General features: G+C 36.1%; 1 protein-coding gene across 1 annotated transcript in view; it reads right to left on the bottom strand.

The window, feature by feature from the left end:
• cenpi (centromere protein I) overlaps positions 1-19157 on the bottom strand; it is a 50627-nt gene that overhangs the window by 7665 nt on the left and 23805 nt on the right. Inside the window, exons 9-16 of the mRNA XM_028815912.2 lie at positions 18965-19117; positions 18334-18454; positions 16104-16189; positions 9750-9867; positions 9571-9635; positions 9293-9399; positions 3753-3888; positions 509-633 (exon numbers count right to left, since the gene is read on the bottom strand). Coding sequence (XP_028671745.2) covers positions 509-633; positions 3753-3888; positions 9293-9399; positions 9571-9635; positions 9750-9867; positions 16104-16189; positions 18334-18454; positions 18965-19117 — 911 coding nt within the window. The remainder of the gene's footprint in view (positions 1-508; positions 634-3752; positions 3889-9292; positions 9400-9570; positions 9636-9749; positions 9868-16103; positions 16190-18333; positions 18455-18964; positions 19118-19157) is intronic.

The raw sequence follows: 19157 nt of genomic DNA, 5'->3' as shown, positions 1-19157 counted from the left end.
AACATCATGGGATTGCAAATGTAACTTCTGTATAAGCTATGGATTTGAAACTTGTTTCTACATCTCTTCACGAGAAACAGCCTACTATCTCAGGAATGGAGTCATTATGAAAGTGGCACTAAATGAGATGAAGAAAATGTGAATGATTGTGAATAACTATCAATTCATAAACAAGTCATTTACATTTTTAACATCAGCCCCACAACTATGGACTTTTAACATCCAAAAAATGTATCGGGTTTATTCAAAAGCCCATGGGTTGAATACTTCACCAAAACAAATTAAGTTTAAACTACAACGAACAAAAAAGACTGTCATCTTAAACAACACAGAATGATATGATCCTTGTTTACTTAAAAGTATAATAAAATACAGTTACTGATCAAAATGTATAGAGCCTAACACTGCAGTATACTGGAAAAAGCAAAGAAAAATCTTGAAAGGGTATGAAAGTGACACAACTATTGTCCTTTATTCTCATATAATTCTGCACTACTGCAAAAATTACCTGTACATGATATGACACAGCTGATTTAAATTGATGGCATCCATGCTCAGGAGAGCTGGGTAAAATACACCAGCAGGAGGCATTATAACCAAGGGAAGATCATAAAGTAAATACATATCACAAACCTATAGGATAGAAACAAAATATTGAAAAGTAACTGTTTCACAAACCACAACTGCATAGTGCCAGAAACACAAATGTTACATCTTAATAAACAGAATACCAAATCATGAGGGATTCTTAAAATTAATTTCTTTTTATGGCGAAATAGAACTATTGTGAATATACACAGTGAATACAAAAAAACAAAACCTGCATAATGGTTTATTTGGACTGCAACAACAAAGTTCATTGAGCAATTGTTATATATCAACATTAAGTAACTATTTGGGCAGATTCCCAATTGTAAAATAACACTAATAAATGAGACATGCAAGGAGGAGAAAAAAAATTAGACAGCAAAACTAAAAGTATAAATATTATAAATAACAATATTATCTGTTAAGAGAACCAGCCCAATAATTTAGTTGGAGTTTCTTCTTGGCAAATAAGTACTGTACCTTGAACTACTCACCTCAGAATGCTATATAAAACCTTAAAATATATCTTTATAGACAATTCTTTAATGTTGCCATACTACATAACACATTCATTATTTTCATGAACTCATGTTTTCCATTATGGAGTTGGACTGAGATGGCAGAATATCGCATAATTTATTGGTAAAGGCATGCATAAATATGGTATGGTCACATTTTAAGCAATGACTAGACCATATATGTCCAATCCTGGTTATGCAGGGCGTCAGATTTTAATTAAACCATTACGTTCATCTACTGTCAAACCTTCTTGATAAAAGACCTCCTCATGTAACTAAAAGGCTCCCCAAAGCTCTCTTTCTGTGTTCTCAATTTAATAACTGTGTGACTCTTATCTCTCTTCTCTAAAATTCAGATGAATATTTTGCAACACGGTTTTCAATGCAGAGAAATCACTTGGTTTTTTTAACTCCATTTGAATTACATTGCTTGTTAAGAGTATTTATGCTCTTCACTTTAGTTTCCTTAACTAGTAGGCAATTAATAATGTAGTGCAAATAAGGTAGTCAATGGCTGATCAGCAAACATGGAACCATTTTCACCCGAGTGTGTTTTAATTAAGTACCTGTTTCTAATGAAATACTTCTCTGTCAGTTTAACAGCTATTTTCAGGGATTAAGGACTATATTGGGGCAATTATTTCTCTCTATATATATATGTATTTTCCATTCTTAGGTCTGAGTCACAATCTGATTATCTGGGTGGTTACCTACCAGGTAACGCTTGTGTTTGGTTGGCTAGTCAGCAAACATCCACCACGTCCTCTCAGTTGCAAGAAGCAGATCACAGATATGGAGAAAAAAAAAGGAATAGCTTATGATCTGAGGCATACTACATAATATGAAACATGGTAGAGGCAGTGTTATGGCATGGGCATGCCTGACTGCCAATGGAAGTCGGTCACTAACGTTTAATGAAGATGACTGCAGGCAGAAGTAACAGGATGAATTCTGAAGTGTATAGCGCTATATGATCTGCTCAGATTCAGTCAAATGATGCAAAAGTGATAGGACAACACTTCACAGTACAGATGGGCAATCAGCAAAACATACTGCGAAAGCAAACTAAGTGCTTTTCAACACAAAGAAGTGGAAGATTGTACAATGGCCAAGTCAATCAACTGACCTTAACCCAATTGGACATACATTTCTTTTGCTGAAGACAAAACTGATAGCAGAAAGTCCAGCAAACAAGCAGCAACTGAAGACAGCTGCAGAAAAGGCCAGGCAAAATATCACTAGGGTGGAAGCCAAGCATTTGAAGATAGCCATGGATTCCAGACTTCAGGCAGTCATTGACTGTAAAAGATTTTCAACCAAATATTGAAAATGAATATATTTATGATTTTGTTAGTTTGTCCAAATACTTTTGAGCCCCTGAAAATGAGGGACCATGTATAAATATGTCTGCAATTCCTAAAAAGCTCATACAATATTTTTTGTAAACTCCTCATATTAAAGCTGAAAGTCTACAGTTTAACCGCATAATGATTGCTTTATTTCAAATCCATCATGGTGGCGTACAGAGTCAAAATTATGAAAATTGTGTCATTGTCCAAATACTTATGGACCTGACTCTGTGTGTAGCATATTATACAAACAAACACACACACACACACACACACACACACACACACACACACACACGCACACACACACACGCACACACACACACGCACACACACACACACACACACACACACACACACACACACACACACACACACACAGAGTACATACATACATTTCTCAAAAAAATTAAGGGAACACTTAAATCAAACATCAGATCTTAATGGAAGAAATAGTCATGTGGATAATCTTTACTGAGTAATATTAATTTGTTGAGAAACAAAATAATATAATAACGGTCAATAGAAACCAAAATCACCAACCCATGAAGGACTGGATTCAACATCACATCAAAATTTGAAGTCAAAAATTGAAGTTGCAGGCTGATCCAACTCGTGAATTTCATCATGGCAACTCTTATAATGTGACACAGTAGTGTGTATAGCCCCCATGTGCCTGTATACACTCCTGATCACATCTGGGCATGCTCCCGAGGAGATGGCAGATGGTGACCTGGGGGATCTCCTCCCAGACCTGTATCAGGGCATCAGTGAACTCCTGGACAGTCGATAGTGCTAACTGGTGGTGTTGGATGCACCAATACATAATGTGCCAGAGGTTCTCAATTGGATTCAGGTCTGGGGAATGTGCAGATGTCAATGGCACCAATGCCTTCGTCACCCAGGAACTGCCTACACACTCTGGCTTATAAGGCTGGGTATTGTCCTGCACCAGGAAGAACCCAGAACCCACTGTACCAGTGTAAGGTCTGACAATGGCTGAGAATTTCATCCCGATACCTAACAGTCAGCTCATGCTGGATGATGTTGTAAGCTGCATAACATTCACTACGGCATCTCCAGACTCTTTCGTGTCTGTCACATGTTAAACAGGACTATGAATGGGGGTTTGGGGGTGTGGAAATCAGACAGTCTAACAAGGAAATAGCAAATTCTTGAGTGAGCTATAGTAACACTATCAGTGAACCCATAATTTTATCCTAGCATAGTCTAGTAAGTTTTAACACACACCAAATAATAAAAAAAAAAAGATACAAGTAGATCAAAACAAACATACCGTTTCATAGAAATTTAGTACAAAATGAAGAAAAAGGGTATGATACCCTTCAAGATGCAGTCCAATGGTAGCAATGCGACCCACAAACTCAATCAGCTCAGAAATAGACTTTACTACAACGGAAAGGTTCATGTTCCTGTAAATAAAAACACATGTATATATATTTTTTAAAACAAACAATTCAGGCAGCCTGCATACCTACAGATTTTAAATTAAGTACAGCCAAGACCATTTAAACTTCACTTATACAATTTAAAAAGTGACATTAGGAGCAAAGTACGAGTACTTTACATATCACAAGTCTAGCATAAGTTTAGAGAAAATGATCATCTTTGGAAACATGAACTGCTAGTGCTAGACTAAGCACAATACTGTTCATTCATAAGTATTTTTTTAACATTGATTCCCCACTCCCAGTATCATCTCAGCAAGAAAAATTAACACTGAAAAACAAAACAAAAAATTAACGTGATGCTGTTCTTTAATAATTACATAACCATAAGCTTTCCAGCAAAAGGAAGTCATGCTGGAAGCTACATAATTCATAATTGAAGGTAGAGGAAAGCTGATTTGTCTAAACACCCATGAGGTTTGCCTGCAGAAATATTGGCACTCCAAGTTAAACCTTCCATTCTGGGATCACCTACTTTATTTCCTTATATTACAAGAGTTGTGAGCAATTAAAAGGAATATGGATTAAAGGTTCATACTGAAGAATGCTTCAAAGGACAAGGACAAAGCTCTCTCTAATATCCATAATGTCTATGATGGAAAAGGCTATTCAAAAAGAAATTCAACAGTAACTCTGGTATCTTTGATATTTAAAAAGGTCAAAAGAACAAATAAACCCCTAAAAACAATTTACTGTTTAGTATGAAAATTTCAGTCAATGTAGAAATGATGGTATAACTTTTAAGAGGAAAACAATTTTTGAGATGAGTAAAAATGTTTAGGAACACCTTGCTTAGCAGAGACCCATTTTGCCACAAAGGACACATTGCTGACACAGCATGTGTCTAGATGGCCACTTTATATCCAGTATGAATTTTTTTGCTCAATTCCCCCTATCCCCCCCCCCCATCACCACCAGATAACATGGGCAAAGTCAACATAGACAACCTTACAAAACAAAAGAGTTGTGGGTATTACAGGACTGATTTTATAGGCATTGCAGGCTGCAGTTGGACTAATCCCTTTAGAAAGGGCTGTTGGAGATTGTGAATTTTATTTAACGCTCTGAAGAAGTAGTGGAGGATCAATTAAAAGTGCTGATCTTTGCGATATTGGCTTTTGCATAATGATTTTTCTTAAATATTGAATAAAAATTTGATACATTGCCAATCCATAAACATTACCTTGCAAAGTATTAACGCATTCAATCAGTCCATCAAGTGCTCGCATTTACAAGTTCAATTACCTCACTGTAAATTTGCACTACAATTGTAATATTGCAGAACCAGAGCCACTTTATGAACCATTTCACTGTCTGCATACGTATACTGTATGTATATTGTACTTATGCTGTCATATTGTATATTTTCATTATATTATTATTACTGTTATTTCATTATTTTATAGAGAAAAGTAAAGCAAAATGACATTTTATTGGCTAACTAAAAAGATTACAATATGCAAGCTTTTGAGGCAACTCAGGCCCCTTCTTCAGGCAAGATGTAATCAAGATGTAATCATTTCCTATTATTTTATAGGAAAATAAGTTTATGGAGGACTTGCATATTGAATCTCATTGTACCATACAATGACAATGGAATTCAATTCAATAGAAGAGAGTGCATATAAAATCTTCTTGGAGCTCTATATGTATATATATTACATTATACAGATACATTTTTAACTTAATTTAAATAATGTATACTGTTAATATAACATGCGTGTACGGTGGCACAGCAGTAACAATGAGCTGGCGCCCCGTTCAGGGATAGTTCCTGCCTCACGCTGTATGCTTGCTAGGACTCACACAACCATGGATGGATGGATGGATGGATGGAATAATTAAACATGTACTACAAAGATATTTCAATGTTCCTTAAACATTTTGAAGAATCGTATTTCAAAGCTTAAAGATGGCTTGACATTTATTAAAGAACTTATTGTGTGGTGATTGGTTACTCAGAAAACAGGAATTGGGGTTAGTAGATTTGAAAGAGACAGTACTGCTGCAATAAATTATTTTGTGAAGGGTCATGCACAGTGCAGCATCTTGCGGGAGGCAGGAATATTATTTGGAAGGGGTGCCAGCCCGTCGCTACCAATGCGCCACTGTGACCCAGTATTTAATACATGCTTTAATTCCTATCATCATGAAAATGATATCAAGGATACATCTTAGTATTTAAATTGTTCAGAGAGCTGCAATATCATGAATGTAATGTATTCCGTGTCCTGTCGGCATAAGAGAAAGCCTATTTAAGAAGCAGTTAGTGATTCACACACATAGACCATATAGCAGAACACATAGAATACAAAGCATTTAACATGCGACTTTAGTTACGATGGGATTTGAGAAACTAGTAAATTAAACAATTTTAAGATGAAGTTTATAATGTTCTACTTTAATGACAAAACTATGTGATTAAAATGGAAATTTTAAGATTAAAGTTGACGTTATTTTTTCCCCCCACTGTGTCCCTCTTTTGCTTTTCTTTCCTCTGTATCCTAATACGCTTCCATATGACACTCAGATGGTGGTCTACGACTCTCCTTTTCACAACGACTTTGATATCTGACCACTTCTTCTTTTTTTTTTTTTTTTTATTTCAGGCAATGTGCAACTTTCTGAACTTGAACTTCAGAGTTTTTCCACCTGTCTCTCAATCAACTTCCTTTTGTGGTTTATATCACTTCATAAACCAACAAATAATAATATCTTTTATCCCTGTGCTTTTGCAATTGTCTTTTCACAGAACAAAACATAAGAGGCTATTTATATTGATTTGCATATTCAAAGAGACGTAATTCTGGGAGGAGTTGGGGTGGGGTGTCAGGCGCATGCACGTGCGTTACATTTCACGTTGGCGGGTATTTATGTAGCAGAAGAATGTGGAAGTTGGCGTACACACAGATTTATGCAGCTGGATTTTTTTGTGCATACGCCATGCTTTATTGTGAATTCTAAACACGGAGTTATACATGAAGTCCGTGATCTTTACATTCATGTCCATGCCAACATATAAAAAAAATATCATCAAAATTGTGTCGCACTTAATTAATGTATATTTACTAAAAGTCACTACTCATTCATGATGCCTTCAAAGTGGTCTCTATCAGACCTACAATACATAGGGGAATTAACATTTGACCCAAAACATTTAAGATAAGAATTTCCAAAACACAACTTTCTAAAGTCATTTTGGAAGAAGTACAGTATCTCTGAAATTATTCAATACTACAGAAGCTATTTAAAAAATGTTATTTATTGAGGGAAGGACATGCTTCACAAAAATACTGTGCCACATTAGTATTTTTGAATTGGCACACAATCTCAGCGTTATCTTTGACACCAGTCTGTCTTTCAAAACACACATTACAACACTATCAAAAACCTGCTTTGTATAACACAAATATTGGAATATTAAAATTGTTGCTAAATATAGAGGATACCAAGAAATTAATTCATACATTTCTAGTGGGATTTACTACTTCAATGCATCATTAACAAGCTGTTCAAACCATTCCATATGCAGCTTTCAGCTAATTCAAAATGCTACTGCAAGAATCACTGCTTGAATTAGAAGCTTTGAAATGTCCTGCTTATCTATCTGAACTTACCAATGCATCCAAACTAGAGTGTACAAGGATTAACAAAACCACAGTGGGAGATGAAGGCTTTAGCCACAGTGTCCCAACGAATGTGCAATGATCCGTCTTCATGTGTAAAAGATGCCCCATTGGTCTTTGGCTTTAAATCCATGCTGAAGACTAACTAGTTTAGTGTATCACATCCTGAGTAGAGATGCTAATTAGCTGTTCTAATTGAATCTTATTTGTTCAAAAATACAAATATTTCAATAATTATGAACCATTATTGATACTCCTCATCATTCTGTGTGTATTCTCTTTGTTCTGCTGTGGCTAGCAGAAACAGAGATACTGAGACCATTGGAATTAAATTAATGCAAGGATTAACAGATTGTGTCTTATTTGACTCTTGAGCGCAAACTTATATAAATAATGGAGAATGCCTGGGGGATTGGGTAGGCCAGTTGGCCTATGTCTAACTTTGGCTAGGACTTTGTATTATAACCAACCTTGGACCCCAAGATGTCTATTTTCTCCAAGGATGCTGCTGACTAGAATTATTTTTTACCCATTCTCTTTTGTCAAATCACCCTGCAGTATCTCAACAAAATAATTAACCGTTAATTAAGTATTACAAATCAAATCCCGTTGTAAGATTCGCTATTCGATAGTCTATTAGACAGAGAGGGAAAGATTGTTTTTTCCATATCCTTAGTATAAAATGAATACAAAAACTACATGTTAGAAATGAACACATTTGTACCTAAAATATAAAAGTAATTTTAAAAAATATTTTCAACTATACTAAAGCATATAATGTGTAAAAATTGGTTTAGTGTGCTTTTGATGAGTAATTTTGAGCCTTATTGCTACTTGTTCATTGGATGCTTTTATCAAAAGTAATGGAGAAATCAATAAATATGAAGAACAATTGTTTACATATTTTTGCAACCAGAACACTGGTAAATTAAATTAATTTGTCAAGGTCATGCACTAAATAAGACTTGTGAATTGAACAGAGCCACTGTACACAGGCCATTATCTTTGCCACTAGGGCTTACTGCTTCTAACAATGAAAACCTAAAATTGAATCATATAAGAATGATCAAGGAAGTCATGGAGTTTAAAAACTATACAGATTTAGAAAGTGTTTGACAAAGTGCATTATCAGCCTTGCACATTAAATTTCTAGCCTTTAAAAAACCTCCTGTATATTTTATTTAATTCCAAAACAACTTAAGCATGACTGTATATACATCAACACCTTAAAACATCCAAGATTATGATATGGGAGTAACACATATAGTATTATAGTCCTCAAACTTAAAAAAAAAATAAATAAATAATAATTTTATATGACTGACCACAAAACACACACACACTTATGCAATGGTTTAACCATCATTAAAATTTACTATGATTTGTCTAGATGGCTTATATATTTGTTTTCCGAAACACAATGCATGACTGTTCCATTTATTAATATGTTGTTTTTTTCTTTGCTCTTTGATGGTACTATAGTGCTATCAATAGTCCGTTGAAGAAGAATTTCACACAAGAATTTCAACACATTATGTACACGTTACAATACATATGAATTTGTACTTTTAAAACATTGCCACCACCTAGTGGTTGAGACTGTTCTATATTGTCAGAGACGTCATCATTTATTGTGTGAGGTTATACTAAACTTGACAACTCAGATTTTTATGAGCACCACTATTCTATTAAACAGTAGCACTGAATGAAATATAAGACATAATGAAATGCTGTATACTCACATTGGAGAATGACCAGGAAGACTCATATCAACAGCATCAGTAGCATAAACAGAATGCCAAGTCAACCAGTTGACTAACAAGTTGTTTAAGCAGTCAAACAAACTACACTATGGGGAAAAAAACAAAAGTTACTGTTTCTTAAAATTTGAATGACTAATATAGAGTGCTATAGAGTGTGCTATGAGTAATCACAATTTTTAACTGTAGCAAAAAGAATAAAACATTTAACTTATAAAATACTTGGTATTTATGTAGTGTAAAATGCAATCAACACATACCTTAAAGTATACAGAGGAGCTAAAGAACAAGGATGTCAAAGGTTCATAGAGAGGCTGCATCAAGTCTGAAGGAAAAAAGAAAAGGTGATGTAATTAATACTCCAGTTAAATATAAACAATTCCATATTTATTCAAATTAATATTCAAAGATGCAAGTCATAAAGAAATAGCTTTCTTACCTGCTTTTTGTCCTACAGACACACAACTCAAGAGGCTAAGTATTTGGGTTCGGTACAAAGAGGTATCCCAAACTTGCAGGAACTTGTAAACAAACATCTCACTACTATGGAAACCCTCCTTAAGACAAAACAATGAATAACCAAGAAATTATAAACTATCAGTTGTTTAAAGATACAAAAAAGCAGCCTTTGTTATTCACAATACACAGTTTGAACAATACTTTAATAGTTTAACATAAAGTTACCACATACATACATACATATATACACACAGACACAAATGAAACCTCCAAGAAATTATTACTATGAAAAACTAGATATCTAAATTAATCTTTTGCTAAAGTGCATTTTAGGAGAGAGTTTCATTTCTTTCCCATAGAAAGCAAGAATACCTGCTTCAAAGTGTATGCCTCAGAGATTCCAACCTTCTTTTGAGTACTGCTGTACCAACTGGCTTACTTTAAACCAATTTTTTTAAAAATAAACTCCATTTCCTAATTTTACATGTATCTCTATACCGAATTGTCTTACTTCTGTTCTACTTGTACATAGTCAATAAATGTACAATCACACCACAAAAAGGACTAAGAAATTTGTAAATGTATCACACAAAGCTATCACTATAAACGCCACAAACATGTACACCGGTCAGCCATATCATTAAAACCACTGACAAGTGAAGTGAAAATAGATCATCTTTTTGCAATGTTCCCTGCCAAGTGGTGGAATATATTAGGCAGCAAGTGAAAAGTCAGTTCTTGAAGGTGATGTGTCAGAAGCAGGAAAAATGGGCAAGCACAGGGATCTGAGTGACTTTGACAAGGGTCAAGATTAGATTGCTAGAAGACTGGGTCAGAGCATCTCCAAAACTGCAGGATTGTGTGATGTTCCCACAATGCAGCGGTTAATACCTACCAAAAGTGGTCCAAGGAAGGAAAACCAGTGAACCAGCAGCAGAATCAGAGGTCCCCCAAGGTTAATTGATGCACATGGAGAATGAAGGCTAGCCCATCCAAGCCCACAGAAGTGGGCCACAAATTGCTGAAAAACATAATGCTGGCCATGACAGAAAGGTGTCACATGTTGCTGCATATGGGGCTATGTAACTGCATACCAATGAAAACGTCTATGCTCATCCCTGTCTACCACTGAATGTGCCTAATGGGAATGTGAACTTCAGAACTGAACCATGGAGAAATGAAAGAAGGTAGTCTAGCCTAATAAATCACATTTTCTTTTAGATCATGTGGACAGCTGGGTGCGTGTAAATAGCTTACCTGGGGAAGAGACAGCAGCAGGCTGCACTATGGAAGAAGGCAAGGTGGCAGAGGCAGTGTGATGCTCTGGCCAATGTTCTGATGGGAAATTTTGTGTCCTGGCATTCATGTGGAGGTTACTTCAATATGTACCAATTACCAAAAGACTGTTGCTGAGAGCATACATCTGTTCATGGCAACAGTATTCCTGATGATGTTGGCCTTTTCAAGTGGGATAAAGTACCTGCCTAACTGCAAAAATTGTTTGAGGAACACGGCAGAGTTGACTTGACCTCCAAATTCCCCTGATCTCAATCTGATCAGGCATCTATGATATCCATCCATCCATCTTCCAACCCGCTGAATCCGAACACAGGGTCACGGGGGTCTGCTGGAGCCAATCCCAGCCAACACAGGGCACAAGGCAGGAACCAATCCTGGGCAGGGTGCCAACCCACCGCAGGACACACATAAACACACCCACACACCAAGCACACACTAGGGTCAATTTAGAATTGCCAATCCACCTAACCTGCATGTCTTTGGACTGTGGGAGGAAACCGGAACGCCCGGAGGAAACCCACGCAGACACGGGGAGAACATGCAAACTCCACGCAGGGAGGACCCGGGAAGCAAACCCAGGTCCCCAGATCTCCCAACTGCGAGGCAGCAGCGCTACCCACTGCGCCACCGTGCCGCCGGCATCTATGATATGTTCTATAAAAACAAGTCCAGTTCATTGGGGCTCCACCTCGCAACAACCACAAGACACCTTCAGGAGGTCTTGTGGAATCCATGCCTTGACAGGTCAAAGTTGTTCTGACAGCGCAAGGGAGACCTACATAATATTAGGCAGGTGCTTTTAATGTTGTGGCTGTTTGGCATATGATTCATCATTACCCTCATCAGAAAATCATTTCCAGCTTTCCCACATAATTCTTTTCTTTTTTTTCTTTTAATACTGCACTTTCAGGAAGCTGTGCATACTATTTTGTTTTGACAAGTCAGAACTGCCTTGGCAGCACAAGGGAGACCTACACAATATTAGGCATGTGGCTTTAATGTTGTGGTTGATCAGTATAATTGATGTTGCTCATATAGAATACTTCAAGTGACCAAAAAAAAAAAAAAAAAACACAACATGCAGATGACAACAAAAACAGATGTTGCACAAAAGTATTGTTCATTTTTAACTAAATTTTAGTGCATTTTTAATTAGGCTGCAGATTCAAAATGCTATATGAAAATAAACAGTAATATGAGAAAAAAAAGGGGATTATGTAAACTGTAAAAGCAATTAATGAAAACATTTTCAAAATTCCACAAAAAAAAAAAAAAAAACAAACTTTAGTGAGTACTGCTAAATTAAATGAATAAATGCATAAGATACAAAAACAAAAGCATTTTTCAGTGTCATTAGATTCCAATTAAAGGGATATTTAGACATTAAGAAATTTGTTGGATTTAAACAAAACACAGGAGCCAGAATGAGCAGAGTTTGGTAACCGTTTTACCCAATACTTATTTTTTTTCATCACAGGACTGGAGGTACATGAAGACTAAGACTCCTGCAACACATTAACTAACTTGTAGACCTGATCCCAGGCCCTCATGATGCACAAGTCCAGACCACCACCACCACCACCACCTTTAGCCCCAAGCGCATGCGCGCGCGCGCGCACACGCACGCACACACACACACACACACACACACAAATTCACCCGTTATTAAAACGGACAAATGTCGAGGATGACTAGCATTACATGATCAAACTGAATGGGAGATTTTTCCCAAAAACCAGAACTTTGCCAAAGCTCATTCATAGTCTTCTGCACCCTAAAGAAAAAGAGCAGTTCTTTATTAATGTCAAACACAGATCAGTTATTGTGGTTTATCACTGCCTTAGTAATAATAAATAAAGTCTCAGCAACAAGACATATAGCTCTAAGGTACACTACCAGTTAAATGTTTTAGAATAGCTCAGTTATTCCAGTTTTTTTCATTTAATCAGTTGAAATGCAATGAATGACCTAAAATGGTGTAAAGGCAAGCAGTAAATTGCCAGAGGTTTAAATTCAAAGTTTAGGTTAGCAAAAACTGAAAAAAGGAAATTTCACAATATTACAAATGAACCTTCTTCAGAGAACAACTATTAGGTTAAAACCTCCAGATGTTCTGCAACAAATTAAATTAAATTAAGCCTTGAAAGTTGAAGCAAACAGTTTGCACAGGTTTCCCAACTTCTGGTGAGTAATTAAAAACCATCCGTCTCTGTCTTAAAGCAGAGTTGGAGAAGACTGTGTTATCACAACCTTTGAAGTACTAATTGGACAATATTACACAGTAGAAAGTTGTAAACTCCAGTGAGAATGGCAAGAAATCAGCAGTTAACAAATTAAACGAGAGAGCATTATCACACTTCGAAGAGTAGGCCTTAATTTACAGAAATTGCAAAAATATTTGATAAAATTATATATATATCTCAAAGCATCAGTGAGTACAATGTCCTACATGATCCAATGGCAATTGGGAACTGGAAAAAACTCTGATCGAAACAGACCTGGCAGACCTAAAGTCACAACCCAATCAGAACACAAGTTTCTGAGGGTCACCAGCTTACATGATAGCCACCTCACAGCACAACAGCTTAAAGTATAGATTAACAGTGGTTGAAAAAAGCAAGTCTCAGTTTCTACTGTGAAGAGGAGACTTTGAGCTGCATGATTGACAGAGTGAGTGGCAGTAAGAAAGTCTTTCCGTAAAGGACAGAATAGGTCCTTGAAATGCCAGCTGTGGACTACTGCAAACTAGAAGAAAGTCTTATGGACTGATTAATCAAAATTTTAAATCTTCGGTTCATCATGTAGGGTTGTTTGTACACCATCGAGTTGGTGAAAGGATCGTTCGTCAGTTTGTGACACCAACTGCTAAACATGGAGGATAAAGTATGATGGTCTGAGGTTCTTTAGCTGGAGGCATAGTTTATGACTTGCACAGAGGGAGCAGCTGTCTGAATCAAAAGAGTTACCACAGTTTGGCTGTTATATCAGCTATAGGTCGGAACTTTGATCAATCAAAAATCTGAAATAAAGAAAACTTTGTACACTTAATTCCTTTTTTTGCCATTGTTTATTTGTACTATGCCTTGATTCATGAAACATTAAGACATCAAACTGTGTGCATTTCCATAAAAACCTGGAAAAGCTGAGGTATTCTGAAACTTTTGACCAATAGTGTATACCATTATCTCAGAAGCATACCAACACTAAAAGTACAAACCAGGGTTTAAAACAGAAAAATCAAAACATGTAATTATGCATAAACTTTTCTTGCTAAACACCACTATATCTGCATTTTGGCCATTAAATACACACATACATATATTATATATATGTGCAATATATAAAATTATATGTATACCGTATATACTGTTGTTTTAATTCGGGTCTTGAAACCCAAAAGTCAATCCAAAAAAAAAAAAAAAAATATCACACCCGACTTATACGCCCGTTCAAAAATATGCCTTTTTTTTTTTTTTTAAATAAAAACACATCTTCTTGCTTCCTCCAATCTCGCACCAGTTTCTCAGACACACCGAATTTTGTTACAGCAGTGCAGTTACCAATTTATTCTGTCACTTTAACGACTTTTAATTTAAAACCAGCTTCATATTTTCTTCTGATCAAACACTCCATCGTAGTAAGGGATGTTCTTACGATAAAAGGTATATGAGGGTGTGAGATACAAAAAATACAAAACAGTGGAAAACGTTGCTTCAGAATAGTTCGGGTATTACCATGTGGTCACGTAGGCACAATACATAGGAAAAAAGGCAGTGTGCTCTGTGGTTACTCTCTCAGGTGGGCATTAGGATATCAATCTCTTGGACCAATAGCGTGAGTTTTACGCATTTGACTTATACAACCAACATTATAAAATACTGGAAATTATATGGTAAAATCAAGCTTTGACTTATTCGTGGGAGAACTTAAACGCGAGTGTGTGTATATACACATATTATATACTGTGACAGATGGCTGGGCTCCATGCCTGGCCGGGACGTCCCTTCACCACATCTGCCAGGGGGACAAGGGTGGGAAGCCCAGTATCTCCCTCTGGATGCTAGATGGCAGGATCCCTGGGTTGCAGCGGTGCCTCGGACTCCCCCAGGGCTTCATGGGGGTTGGAGTTCTGTGCAGCACTGTGGGGTTCCGCAGGCGTAGCCAGGGGGTGCTGTAAGAGGAGCGGCTGGCCCCTTTTGGGCACTGGTTTCGCTTTAACCGGAAGTGCAGCCGGATGTCAGCAATCAACCACATGGAGCACTTCCGGGTGCCTGATAAAAGGGGGCCAGCAACCACCACTCAGGGGCCAGAGCTGGGTGGAGGAGGACAAGGTTGCTTGGGAGGAATGGTGGTGGTGCCAAGGAAGAGGAAGTGCGGTGGATTAGTGGTGTGCTTTATTTGGGACTGTGTTGTGGCTGGGAGGGATTATGGGGAAGACATACCCTCCAGCTGAAGAAAATAAACAGTTTGTTCTATTTTACACATGCCTCCCGTGTCGGGTTGGGCGCTATACAGCGTCCATTCTTACAATACACACACACATACACATATGTATACACGTATGTACACACACACACGATTAAATAGTACTGTTTGAAATTGGAAGAGTTCAATGACTTTTAGAAACCTCCAATCACAAAATCTCTAAAAATTCTGTGTTACTATATTACCCCTCAGTGATTCAAATAGATTTTCATTGCTCCATTAATCTTTTCAGCCCAAATATTAAATGTGACAGTCGCATTTCCTCCTTCCTTTGCTATATTTCCTGATGTTGAGGAAATTAACATTTTACAACTTACTGCGAAAAAAATTTAAATGTTTAATTGTTCTGATTATTACTGCCAGAGACATATAAATAAAGGAAGCTGTCCATGACCCTAAATGTAGCATCTTTCCGCATTCACTGCAATGGCAACTATCCCAAGTCTACAATTGCAAGACACATAATAAAACAGAAAAAAGATAAAGTACAATAATTAAAACCAGATATTCCTTCTTAATAACTCCAATGAACAGATGACCATTAACTCACCTGCAAAAAACTTTGCGCTGTTATCAGTTTATTAAAGAAATCCTGAACTTCCATTGAAGAGCTAGCATATTTACAGTGCAGAAACTCTAGGAAGGAAAACAAGCAATATAATGGTTACAAAAGTATTACATTTTCAGTAGCTGGCAGTTAAAACAGTTGTTTAAAGTGGTTGAACATAAAGAAAATGAACCACTGTAAAGCATTATGAAATATTTCATCTTTGTTTAAAATAAAAATACTGTTTCCTAACGCACTGCTCACAGTAAATAAGCAAAATCAGACTGAAGTGGGATTCCTGCAAATATTTATTCCACAGTAAAGAATCTGTATATCTGTTAATATATACAGTATAACAAAAAGAAAGGAGAGGACACCATTATTGTATTAGAATAAATTCTAACTTTATGCAAGAGGGAATGACATATGAGTAGGCCAGAATGACTTGATTCTGCCTATAAGGGAGAGAGATACAAAACTATGGCACAATATGAATGTAATATTTACACTCATCGTGAATTTAGATACCCTACTGATCTTTTCCAAATGCAGAATAAAAGTAGGAAAAAGGACCAGCTAATTATACAATGAGAACAATTACATGAAAAATGAGTAGGCCCAGTGTGGAGAGAGGTGGGTTTTTTTCCCCCTCCCCAAGTAACTCCACTTTGAAGCAGCAAGGTTTTCAATTTAAGAAAACATGCATTCTGCATTTCTTATGACAACTAAAGTAAAAAGGAAATAATAAATTTTACCAAAGTTTCTTGATACTATTTTCTCGAGGTAAGGATTTATTCCTTGCTTGCTTGTCTGCTGCAGTGGGTGTTGTTGGGGGAGTTATGACAATGCCCCTGTCACCTTCCCCTTCACCAAGCAGTATTCTGCTTATTATTTCTACTTTCATTTCTGAAATTCTGTTTCATTAGCAGTTATGCTCTGCCATGGCGTGTAACAGAAATAGAAGTGTTCAAATCATATTTTTTTCCTAAACAGCACCTACTTTTCCCCAAGCTACATTCTGCATTATTTTGCATAGAATACAGAGCAGAGCACAAGTCACATGGTGGCAACATCATGATGAATACATAAGAGTTTCATTGTACTTTACACACATAATAAATCTGACCTGAACTGATTACACTGTATTGCATGGTTATTAAAAGCCTTATGTTTTTAAAAGGGAACAAAAAACCTCCATACTGACTCTGATGCTTTGAGACAGGAATGACAGCTCTGTAGTATCACTATGTCTATGCTAAAACATCTGTACTAAACTTCAACCTGATTAAAACTAAATGTATGCCTATAACGTCTGTTCAGTTCTTGTCACTTGATTGCAATGTTTTTCTCACTAGACCACCAAAGGACATGCATGCATTATTATTCCAGAAGGCAGTATCTTTGCAAAATAACAAAAAAAACTTCCACATAGTGAGAGAACGCAAGCAACTGTGTGACTTTTTTCAGTGATTGTCTAGTTGCCTCCAAAAAGACACAGCCATTCACAACTAGGTATCAATATTCAATGTCAAGAATGGCCTTTGACTTTCTGAGGTGAATCCACACACTGGTCTTGAAAGGTTACTGTGGACAAAGACAAGCAACCAGGTGAAGCACATAGTATCCTTTTAAAATGGCTGAATCTCACAACAATGTTTAACTCTGTTTTATTTTCCCCCCCTTCTTAAAATAACAGACTGTGTGTGCAATTTCTGGAAATGGATCAATACTTAAACATTCTTGGCTAGAATAATGAATGTATTTAGTGAGTTTTAATGCTTTGCCAACCCCCATTCCCATGTTGGACTCTGGTACTCATTAGCTCCACTCTAAAATGCAAGAGCAGGCTAGTTATTTTTTTAAATTTATAAAATACAGTGTACTTCACTTTAGAATGCAATTCCATGTAGCAAATTAACATATACCATGATTGTGAAGAAATAACTTCAATGTGAAAAATACCGAACTTCCCCTTTAACTCTTCATTTATGTAGATTGTGAATAGCTATGTTATGTGCTTTGTTATTGTGACTTATTTTATTTATTTTGACCTTTGGTTTGAGAAAGCTATTTTAAATTAAAATAGTACTTCTAATGTTAGCAGAAATTTACACAATGGGGCAGCTTTACTACTTTCATTATATGTTTCCTAGTAATTATATCAATTGCCTACTTCTCTTCAAATTAAGGCTGTAAGTAAAGGGGAAAACAAAAATCAAAGAAACTGCCCTACCTTCATTAAGTGTGTGACCTAGCCAATAGTCAAATCTAAGAAATACAGAATCATCTTTCACACAATTAATGTAATGGAGAAGAAGGTGCGAGTTCAGCACTGAGCCCATTTGTGATGGCAGCTGAAAAAAATAAATAAATAAATAAAAATGCAAGTTTGAAATTAAACAATGCTCTTAAATTAAAAAACAAAAGTCAGCTTTCTTAAATGGATCAACAATATCTCAAGATCCTAACAATATGCTTCCAGTCAAACATTTAAAATCCATGTACTGTTTCCTTTTATCAGGTATAGGTTTAACAGCGTTAACAAAAATTGCTAGTGAAATCATATTTATATATTTACAGATGCATGAAAATATATAGAAATCAGCTCACAGATTGATCAAACAGAATTTTCTTCCAAAGGAGTGTTTACAAGATTACAAAAAGAGAATTTAAATGAAACAGTGCCATCTAATGTCAAAGTGAGAATATTAAACAAATGTTATTTTCATCATTTTTAATATTCTATGGCCCCGTATACTGTACTGTATAATAAGGACTATCAGATAATATTGCATAATTTTAAACATTAGGTTATAAAGCTGCTTTCCAAAGTGCATTTCAAAATCTAAAATATATATTTCTACCTCTATTTTATCAATATTTTGCAGTAGCTGCTGAAAGCTGGTAAGCTGCACTATTGGAAACATTTTTGGTCTGGTCAAGTTCACAAATGAAAGGGAGGTTGTTTCAGGAAGTCTGCTTTCTACAGGTGGCACAGTCATCATTTTATTATATTTCTGAAACAAATACAAAAAAAAAAGATACAATCAATTAACT

This window comes from Erpetoichthys calabaricus, chromosome 12 (genome assembly GCF_900747795.2).
Source record: "Erpetoichthys calabaricus chromosome 12, fErpCal1.3, whole genome shotgun sequence".
NCBI classification, from domain to species: Eukaryota; Metazoa; Chordata; class Cladistia; order Polypteriformes; family Polypteridae; genus Erpetoichthys; species Erpetoichthys calabaricus.
Note: the sequence above shows the minus strand (reverse complement) of the source record. Positions and strands in the feature narration are given on the sequence as shown.